The sequence below is a fragment of the Heterocephalus glaber genome, unplaced genomic scaffold (assembly GCF_053883595.1).
Source record: "Heterocephalus glaber isolate CG9 unplaced genomic scaffold, H.glaber_assembly_v1.0 deba00001610, whole genome shotgun sequence".
In the NCBI taxonomy this organism is placed as follows: domain Eukaryota; kingdom Metazoa; phylum Chordata; class Mammalia; order Rodentia; family Bathyergidae; genus Heterocephalus; species Heterocephalus glaber.
The window spans coordinates 15,322,029-15,332,331 of NW_028258381.1; the positions used below are offsets into that span (position 1 = coordinate 15,322,029).

The following is a 10,303-nucleotide window of genomic DNA, read 5'->3' on the forward strand; positions in this document are numbered from 1 at the left end:
TATGAGGATGAAAGTAAAAGACGTAAGAGCTCTTCCTCCCAGCGATTTGCAATGCCCTGAGCACCTGTACTCTCTCCCAGGTAGAGAAGCAACACACGCTGTGGTTCCCTCTTGGGAGGTTTTCATCCCATCAGCTTCAGGGTCTCTGGGGCTGGGTTAGGTCCCCTCATGAAAAGCAAAGTCATCGACTGACGGCCAACAGAGTCCAGTGATGAAGGTTGGTCCTGTGGCACTAGGTGGTGCCGAGCAAGGTGCTCGCTGGTGGGGCTGGGGCCTGTGTGGCGTGCTGTCCCCGGTCCCTACCCCCTCGCAGTCCCAGGAGCCATGCTGCAGTGGTGAGTTTCTGCACAGTTTTCCAGGTTGTGGAAACCACTCCACTGCACCCATTGGCTGACTCTTGGTCTGACTCAGGGCTGTGGTGTGGGTGGGTGTGGGTCGCAGGGGCTCGTAGGCTGGTGGGTAGAGGGGCTGCACAAAGCATCCATGCCCACACAGATGGCCCCTCTGTGGGCCACTCCTGGCCATGTGTCATGATTGTCTGAAGTGGGAAGCCTGGTGGCAGTTCCTCCACGTGAGATCCCTCGCTCAGCAGCCCTGGTTGCCTTTTCCCCCTCTCTGAGGACTGAGGGCTTCGTTTCAGTACTGGGTCACATGGCTGCCATCATAAGAATAGCCCAGTGAGCCCAGCCTCTGACTATGAGGGATGCAGCTAGTGTCTTTACTCCCAGTGTGTCCCCATGACCCCTCACCACAGGGGTAGGACAGACTGAGATTCACGAGATGCCCTCAGTAGTTTTGTGTGGCCCTGAGACAAGGCCTGCAGATAGGCACCGAGGGCTCATGGCTGCCGCCGCCTTGTCTAGGGTACGTCAGGCTGTCCCGTGGGTGTCTAGGAAGGCTGGACCTAGTGGGCCTCCCCCTGAGCTGAGGGCCTAAGGGGCTGGGAAGGAGGACCCCCACACAGCAGGGCTGGCTGCAGAGAGGGAATGGGGACAGGCCCAGGCCTCATTGAGTGGTGGGGGTCCCTGGGAACTTTTCTCTGCTCGCTAAGGCAGCGGGAGACAGGGTGGTGGCCTTGGAAGCCAGAAAGGTAGTTGGCAAGACTGGTGGGGCTGGCCCGACAGGCAGGTAGACCCAGAGAGGCTCTGCGTGGCCCAGGACCAGGTCCGCGGGGGCATCTCTTGGGAAAGTGTGTGTACTGTCCTGACTGAGAATCGAGGACCTGGGAAGAGGATCTTGAGTGCCAGCAGGATGTGGGTCCTCTAAGTGTCCCCACACATGCGCCTGTGTCTTGACACATCTTCCCTGCAGCCACCTCCCTCGGCAGGCTCTGCTGTGCCCCTCTGCAGACTCTGTCCCCACACAGAAGGCCAGTCCCAGGGTGGGCGTGGGTTTGCTGGCCACGGCCCTGCCTCCACCCCACACCCGTCTCTGCTCTGTGTCCCAGGTGAACCTGAGCAAGGTGGGCGAGTACTGGTGGAATGCTATCCTGGAGGGTGAGGAGCCCATCGACATCGACAAGATCAACAAGGAGCGCTCCATGGCCACTGTGGATGAGGAGGAGCAGGCGGTCCTGGACAGGCTCACCTTCGACTACCACCAGAAGCTGCAGGGCAAGCCACAGAGCCACGAGCTGGTATGGCCACCATGCCCTCCTTGTGCTGGTGACAGGCTGCTCACAGGGAGCGGGTGACCCTGGGGTCAGGGCAGACGGGTCACCCCACCTTGGCCCCCGCAGTGCAGCCCATCCTGTGCCCTGTCACCTGGTCCCCACCTGAAGGTGTGCACAGTGTTCCACCCATGAGCCCCAGGTGGCAGGGCCTTGAAGTGTGCATGCGAGAGGCCCCCCACTTCGTCCACATCAGCAAGGTGGAGGAGGAAGGCTGGGGCACAGGGCCAGCTTAGGTCCCTCTCAGGGCTGTGGGGCACTGCCTCCCCATGGTGCAGGGCCAGTCTGCCTGTGGCAGAGAGTGTGATCGATGAGATAAATATGTTCCTATTTTAATAACCCTGGGAGCTGCTGCATAGGGAAGGGAGAGTTGCTTTCCTTCGGGTTATCTCACCTTCTGGTGCATACAGACCCAGCATAGTGTGGGTTGGTAGGGAGGGGTCAGCTGCGGGGCATGAGCTGGTCTCCAGAGGGCCACTCACATGAGTGGCCTGCGTGTCTGGCCCTGGTCTCTGTGAGAGTGTGGTTTGTGTCTTCCCATCCTTGCCTTCTGGAGCAGCATATACCCGTCGGGGCTGTGTGCTCTGTGGCTGCATTGGATGCCATGGCCTGTCTTCACAGCCATGTCCCCTGCCCCTGTGAGGACCCTGCACAGCACCCCAGGGAAGATGATGTGTCTTCCCAGTAGCATTGAGTTTCAAGGCCTAATTCAGGATCAACCAGGGGTCCAGACAGCAGGGGTGGGACTTGACCCCAGATCTCAGCCCAGACTTCTCTGCCCTCTTGGCCCTGCCCATCCCGGCCTGGTCCTTCAGGGAAGAGAATGTTCCTTTTGGTTTGGCCCCCTTTCACCCAGGCCATAGTGACGTCAAAGGACATGTCATGGGATCCATTGGCCTGGAGGTGTTGGGGCTCTAGGGTGATGGTGGGGGGCTCGGCATTCACCTGCAGTGGTATAGACAGACTATGGTGGCGTCACACCGCGTCCGCCCGTCTGTGAACCTTGAACTGGGGGGGTGGGCCCCATCTGAGGTCAGCCTGTGTCCCCAGGAAGGGACCTCTGGGAATGGGTCTGTTTTGACTCAGGACATGAACACATACTCATTGTCCTGGGCGGGTTAGGAGGAGATCCTGCCAAACATCCCTTAGAAGCACGTGGATCTTTGTGCTACAAGACAGTGGGACTGAGGGCTGGTGGCTGGCTCCTCATACCTTCCCAGATGCCAGCTTCAAGTTTCTGTCACAGAGAAACTAAAAATGAGTATCACTGTGGCATGAACTATGTGTGTTGGTCAAGCCTTGGTGAGATCTTCTGTGGACTTCCACTATGAGACGTGGGAGAAGCCAGAGTGTCCTGCAGCTCTTTTCGTCTCCCGCTCTTGAGTTCCCTGAGATCACATCTGTTGCAGGACATACAAATCAAAACCAGGAGTGGCTGGGGACAGTGGATCTGCCTGGACCCATTGCCTCCCATTTCCTCTTCCCCTCCTGCTCCTGGACCTTCCCCACACTCCTCCCTGTCCTTTGCATTTTGAGCTGGCACCCTCTGGCTGCCTGGTGTCACCTTCTCTAGGGCTGACACAGCCAGACCCTGTGCTGCATCCGCAGGGAGGGCTGGCCTGGGTTGGCCCTCAGGGTCCTTGGAGTGCAGCCACTTCACACCTACCTTCTCCGAAGAGCAGCTCAGACCCCTGTGCAGCTGCTCTGGGTCTGACCCTGGAGCCTCGAGGATCCTCATGCTGGCGGCTACTGCCCAGCCCGCGGCCCAAGACTGAGAGCATGGCAGTCTGCTCTTTGCAGCAGAGTGAGGCAGCTCCAAGGAAGCTCTGGCCTCCAGCTCACACCAAGACCCTCACCGACAGCCTGGGACGGGAGCGGCTCAAGGGGTAGGCGATGGTGGCACCATAGCCTGTGGGTGGGTGGCTGTCCATGTACCCTCTGTGCAGCCACTGTTCCTGCTGGACTTGCTACGAGGACAGTGTGATGGGCCCCTCTTGGCCTTTTGGCCCCCAGGCCACAGCAGAGACCAAATGCAGAGCCGTTGAGGGCTCACCCAGGCCTGGTGCATTGCTGCTTGTGGCCCCATGCTGGGAGCCGTGGAGTCCATACTGGGCAGCAGCTTAAGAAGAATCCAAAGAAGATCCTTCAGGTGCTATGGTCTAGAACGACTGCTTTGCGTCTAAATCAATTCTGTTGTCAACTTGCCAGGCCAGGTAGCAAGCTGCCACATGTGTCCCTGCCCCGAGCAAGGTGCCCTGGGGAGCCTTCAGTGACACACAGGAGTCCAGGGCTGCAGTGCATAGGTGGGGCGCAGAATGACCCCTCACCAACCTGCTCCTGGGTAGCCAGAGAGCCCCAGTGCCCAGCCCAAAGCCACGGATGGCAATGAGCCCAAGTTGTGGGGCTGTGGTTGTCCCTGTGCCAGTCTCAGCTTCGCTCTGGGCTTTGTGTGGCTTAGGACCCTGACTATCCAAGAGTGCCATGTCAGATAAATTCCTTTTTATATTGAATGAAGAAACATGCTTAGAAAGGTAGGTCCATGCCCTCACGTGGCCCCAGGAAGCAGCTTGGCCACATTTTCCTTGACATGAGAGATGCCTCATGGGGAAGCAGAGGGACCTTCCCAAGAGTTCTGTAAGGTCCGGGTCGCTTTGCTGAGGATCATGGTCCTCGCTGGGGAGAGGCTGGAGGCGGGGCAGGTTCTCTCAGCCTCCGTCTGCCATGCACGTTGGCATAGTCACAGTCACCAGCGTGCCTGGTGTTGATGCCCATTTATGGTGTGAACTCAAAAGAGTTTTCTAAATTTGCCAGGATTTCAAATTGTGCTGCTAATGCCACAGATGCTGTGTGTTCTGAAGCACTTTAACTTTGAAGCGATAACACTTAACTCATGTTGTTTTAAAGTCTTCAGTGTCATTGTGAGGTCACCTCTTTGCAGAATCAGCTGATTTAATATTCTTCATCTTGCCCCTAGTTTAATTTCACTGCGTAGGCTTCCCCCAAGGAAGGGAGTATGGAGTCACAGGCCTTTTGTCAGGGATGTGTCTCTGTGACCTCTTCTCCAGCCTGGTGGGACCACCCTGACAGGCAGGTGCCAGCGTTACCAGGAGAGCTGGTGACACCCAGGAAGCCTGCTTTCCACCTCCACCCAGGAGGTCTGAGCTCAGGCCCTGGCACAGATCTCCATCCGAAGATCTAGACTGATAAGGGCATGCTTAGCTTCTCGTGCGGGGCTTCCCGCTGTCCCTGGTTTCAGGGGCGCCAGGGCCTCCTGCTTGGGATGTGGGCTTGGTCCATTCTTGGGTTTGGTTGAAACTGTCCAGCCTCATGTTCCCCATGGACAGAGGTGGAGGCCGGGCCTTCAGGGTCACATAGGGGCTCCCTGTCCCCTCCCTCATCCCAGTCACATGTGTGTGCCACCCTCTCAGGCCCCACTACAGAGCCTTCTCAAGTTGGTCTTTCTAGTCACTGATCTGTTATCCGTAAGAAGTTGGAAAGATGAAAAATGTGCAACAGCACTGGTCATTGCAGAGATGCAGATGAAAACAACACTGAGATTCTACCTCATCCCAGAAAGAATGGCTGCTATCAAGAAATCAACCAATAACAAATGCTGGCGGGGGTGTGGGGAGAAGGGAACCCTTCTCCATTGTTGGTGGGAGAGCAGACTGGTGAAACCACTATGGAAATCAGTATGGAGATACCTCAGAGAACTAGGACTAGAGGTCCTATTTGACCCAGCTATCCCCCTGCTGGTTATCTTCCCAAAAGAATTAAAAGAATCATACCACAGTGATATATGTGCACCCATGTTTATAGCGGCACAGTTTGTAATAGCTAAAGCTTGGAAACAGCCCAAATGCCCATCAACTGGAGACTGGATAAAGAAGATGTGGATTTTTAATTAAATGGAGTACTACTCAGCCATAAAGAATGACAAACTAAGAGACATTTATAGCTAAATGGATGCACATTGAGGCCATACTCTTAAGTGAAATAAAGTAGGACACACACGTGTAAATACTGAATAGTTTCTCTAGTGTGTCAGACTGAAAGTGTAAATAAGGACTAAAATGATTAAAACGAATAATTGCTAATTTGAAATAGGAAGAAAAGTTCCAAAGGGGTAGGGACAGGGGAAAGAAAAGAAGGGAAAGGAAAAATTATGAGAAAAGAAAAAATGAAAACGAAGTCTTTGTAAATAGGGAAGGGTGGAGGGGGTGAAGGGAGCACAAGGAATGGGGAAAAAATAACCAAGATGCATCATGTACAGGTACAAGCACTCAATGATAAATGTGTACCTAAAATGTACCAATAAAAGTATTAAGGAAAAAAGAAGAAGTTGGGAAGCATAGATCAATCTCAATAAAAAAGACCTTTGGTTCAGTCCTAATGAGGGGGGAGACAGAAAAGGAAGCCCCTTGTCAGGAACCTGGTGTTTTATTTATGATAAATACACTGAAACTGAGAGCCCAGAGGTTTCCACAGACACTGGGAGTTTCCCCACTGCTCAAATCTCTTGTCCTCCGCTTGTCTTCCCTAAGAGGAGTCATGACCGCCTGCCTGTTGAGCTTTCTGCAGCAGGAACCTTGGACTCCATGGCCAGGGTGGCCTCTGCCCCTGCACTTCACTTTCATTTCTCACAGTGAAGAGAAAGGAGAGGTCACCCCCAGCCCCGGGTGTGCGTGCTGTGCCGTGGATGGGTGGCACATACCCAGGCCAGGAGGGCCTGCCAGCATAGGGCTGTCCATGCCCCCAGCCTGGCCACGCAGCTCAGGTCTGCTTCCAACCCTGGGGGGCTTCAGTCTCAGAGTGGAGCTGAGTCCCCCAGCCCTGACCGTGTCCCCAGGGAGGCATTTAGAGGTTGCTGCATCACAGTCTGTCAAACCTGGATTGTCTGATCAGTGATAGGAACCTGCGTGCCTCACTTGTGTCCTTGGGTGGGCTGGGGACCCTTCTCCTGGAGTCCACAGACAGAGGCCTAGGAGTTGTGGCCATGGGGCACGGTCTTGCGGAGGAGTTGGCAGTCTCCATCGAGTGCCCCAAGGCAAGCCCACGGTCAGCCTGCTGGGGAGAAAGTGCAGTGCCAGTCATCTTTAACCTCTGTTTTCTGTTTGTAGAAAGTCCATGAGATGCTGAAGAAGGGGTGGGATGCTGAAGGCTCTCCCTTCCGAGGCCAGCGATTCGACCCTGCCATGTTCAACATCTCCCCGGGGGCTGTGCAGTTTTAGTGACTGGAAGGAAAAGGATGGCCCTTGTCCTCAGCCGCCCCCCTCAGCTCCCTGCATGCCAGGGATGCACTCCTCTCCTTTTTTCCTAGCTGCCCTTTCTCTAAGGGTGAGCCAGGCCTTCCCTCCTGACCTCGCACCGCCAGACTGTTGGGAGAAGGTGCTGGGCCAGTGTTGCCAGCCGCTGTGGCCAACGCTGATGGAAGGTGTTTGACACACAGGAGGAACACTTGCCCAAGAACCGGGAGCACACACTGTCTCTACAGCAACCAGCTGCGTCGGGCTGCACCCACCCCACCCCTTTCGCTGTTGTTTTGATGTCCTCTGCTTGCTGTCCTTGTGGCTGGGTGTGGAGTTCTGTCCCCTCAGCAAGGCCAAGTTGAAGTGTGGAGCTCAGTGCTTGCATGAGGGCAACTGGGGCATGCTGTGGGGTGCTGCTTGGCCTCTGCCGGAGCCCCTCACCTTCTGGGGTGTGTTCACATGCGCCTTGCTCTTTGTAAGTCTGCTGGGGTGTGTCGCCTGCACGTCACTGGTGTTGGGGACTGCGCATCGGCTGTGGACCCAGCCACAGTGCATCCCGTCTGCACTCGGACTGCAGCCGCCTTTCCAGGCTCTTATGGAAGTGACCAGGCCCAGCCCCGCTGCATGGCACACAAGCTGGGCTGTCAGGAGACATCCTTGTGGGGTTTTGGCCAGGCACAGACTTGGGCACCCCCGGGAGGAGACCACAGCAAGCTCACAGCCTGGACCTCAGCCACAGGAGGAGGGGTGTCTGTGGTGACACCAGACAGCAGTCCCTGGAGCCAACAGACTGTCCCACTGTCCCCGGGGACTGGGCACCTCCCCAGCAGCCTTGCACCCATGCCTTGAGCTACAGCTGCTGCCCTTCTCCAGCCAGATTGTGCAGACTGGGCCAAGGGGCAGGACCCAGGGACCCAAGTGGTCCCAGGGGCCTCCGTGCACCTGTAGCCAGGAACTTGTGTCACCTCTTCCCAGTGCTGCCCCTCACCTGGCTCTCAGCCTTGGTACACAGATAGGTCACAGCACAGGTCTCCGTGCCTGTGCCACCTGCAGCCCACTAGAAGCAAGGCCTGGCCTCCTGCTCGCTGGGAGAGCTGGGAGGGGCTGTCCCCAGGGGTGCAATGGTGGGATGTCCCTCCAGGGGCAGCCATCTTTAGCTGTGGAGCCAGAGCTGGTTCTCTGCAGCCAGGAAAGGGGATTTCTGGGCCCCAGGGATGCAAACAGCCCGTGAGAGGTGTGAACTGGGAGGTGTTCTGTGGTTCAAGGGGAGGAACAGCCGTGAGAGCCCTGTCATCTCGCATTTGCCATGGAGCTGGTGCCAGGGAACAGAACTGTCACTTTCCAGGGGCCCTGAGAAAGTTGTGGTCATTTTTCCTGAAATTCCCACCAGGAGCCTGAGGTTTGCATACTGCTGCGCGCAGGAGTGGGTGTGTCTGCTGTCCTCTCCCTGGTCCCCTAGTTGTCCCGTCCCTACCTGTGGCTGGTCCTCCCGAGGAGTGACAGAGTGTTGGAACCCTGTGCCTCATTGGGGAGAGGTGGAGTTGTTCCTTTCCATGGCAGTGTCTTCCTCTTGCTTGGTTTTGTTCTCCGTGTGGATTTCTTCCCATTTCCTGCCCTGCTTCACAAGTGCAAGCCCCTGTCCAGGAGGAGCAGTGTGAAGCTGGGGCTGCATGGCGGCAGCAGCCATCCCCATCTGGCCCTGCCATGCCACCCCCCCCACCCCCCCGCGGCATGGCTTGTCCCCAGCGCCTGGTGGATGGGTCGCTGCCCGGGGTGCCACTCTGGGCCAGACCAGTGTCTGTCCGTAGCTGGCGCACGGCCTGTTTTCTCTTTTTAGACACAACAGCTGCAGTTTGGCCACTAAGTCCCACCAGCTGAGGTCCGAGAAAAGCGGGTTGACTCATCCCCCTTGTCCAGGGGCCCCGGAGAGTGGGATGTCCAGCCTGCAAAGCTGCTTCAGTTCCTTGGTGTTAGTTTGCAATAAACCTGTATCTAAGCATGTCTGTGTGTGACATTTGCTGTTAGGGCAGCTCAGCCCGTGAGCATTCCTCAACAAGGTTCTGAGCCATGAGGTCTCTGGCCCCGTGCACAGCCAGCACCAGTGCTGGGGGGTGGGGGTTCTGAGGGGCTGTTTCCCACCAGCCTGCAGCCCTGGCAGGACCTCATGGCAGCTCAGAAATCCTGTGAGCTTCTGATGGGGCAAGGGCGGAGCTATAGATCTGACCTTGCCACACACAGGCTCCAGAGTGATGTTGTCCCTGAAGGCTCAGGGACAGCGTAGAACCCTGGACAACCCTGCTGGAGTCCCCCAGGCCTTGGTCTCCAAGCCCCCCTAGGCCTGGGTGCGTGGGGTTTCCACCTGACTGGAACCCGCCAGACCTTGGGTGTCCCCATCTGTGCTGCCCCCCATCCAGGGCGTCTTGTCTCCTGAGCCTGCTCTCTTGGGGACAGCACCTGGGTTGGGAGTTGCTGCAGCAGTGGCCATGGTGTGGGAGGATGAACAGCCAAGTGTGTGGTGCAGAAATGTGTCCAGGAGGCATCAGCTGCTGCAAAGGGAACGCACTGGCCAGAACACTGCGCCTGGGGAACAAACCCTCACCCGCCTCAAATCTGCTCCACCCGCCTCAGGCCAGCTGGCAGCCACCTCAGCCAGGGACGGGTGGCTGCCTTCTGAAAGTGAATAGAGAGGGTGGCGCTGTTGGCACACGCCTGGCCAGCCCTCGGCGAGCTCCTCGCTGGGGCCTGCTTCAGAGTGGTGTCCCTCAGACAAGGGACTTTGGTGGCCAGCTGAGGCCAACGTCCATGGCTGGCTGAAGTCTGGCAGTGGATGTGGGGGCTGCCTGCTGCCTGGGAGCCTTCCCCTGGACACGGAAGTCCCTGCAGACGTGGACTGCTAGCCCAGCACCCTGCCAGCCCAGCACCCTGCCAGCCCTGGGAAGAGACAGTTGTGCTCTCGGGCCAGAAGACAATGAATATTCCAGGGCCGGAGATTTAAAGCACAAGATCCTGAGTTCAAGCCCCAGTACCAAAAAAAAAGAATATTCTGTGTCCTCAGGTTGAACTCATGAGTCAGCCCACACCTACATGGCTTCGCATGTTTTATCTGACTTTCTTGGTTTTATTTCTTAAGACAAACTTGCTTCAGCTCCACATGCCAATTTTTTTTTGACTTTTTTATTTTTCTTTGGGACCCAGGATCGAACTCTGGTCCTTCTGCTTGCGAGGCAGGCAGTGGAACCACTGAGCTAGATCCCCAGCAAGACAAACTTGCTTCAGAAGGAGGAAAGAACCCTGATGTCATGGGGCATCCTGAGGTGTCCAGCCCAGCCAAGTGCCCAAGTTCCCCACTTCACACAGGGCCTTCGATGAGGGGGACAAGTGGCCA

General features: G+C 56.7%; 1 protein-coding gene across 1 annotated transcript in view; it reads left to right on the forward strand.

Annotated features, from left to right (window-relative positions):
* Positions 1–8,917, forward strand: part of Nudcd3 (NudC domain containing 3) — a 94,026-nt gene extending 85,109 nt beyond the window's left edge. The window contains exons 5-6 of the mRNA XM_004839911.4: positions 1,448–1,636; positions 6,790–8,917. Of these exons, the coding sequence (XP_004839968.1) occupies positions 1,448–1,636; positions 6,790–6,900 (300 nt within the window). The 3' untranslated portion in view covers positions 6,901–8,917. The remainder of the gene's footprint in view (positions 1–1,447; positions 1,637–6,789) is intronic.
* The last annotated feature ends 1,386 nt before the right edge of the window (positions 8,918–10,303 follow it).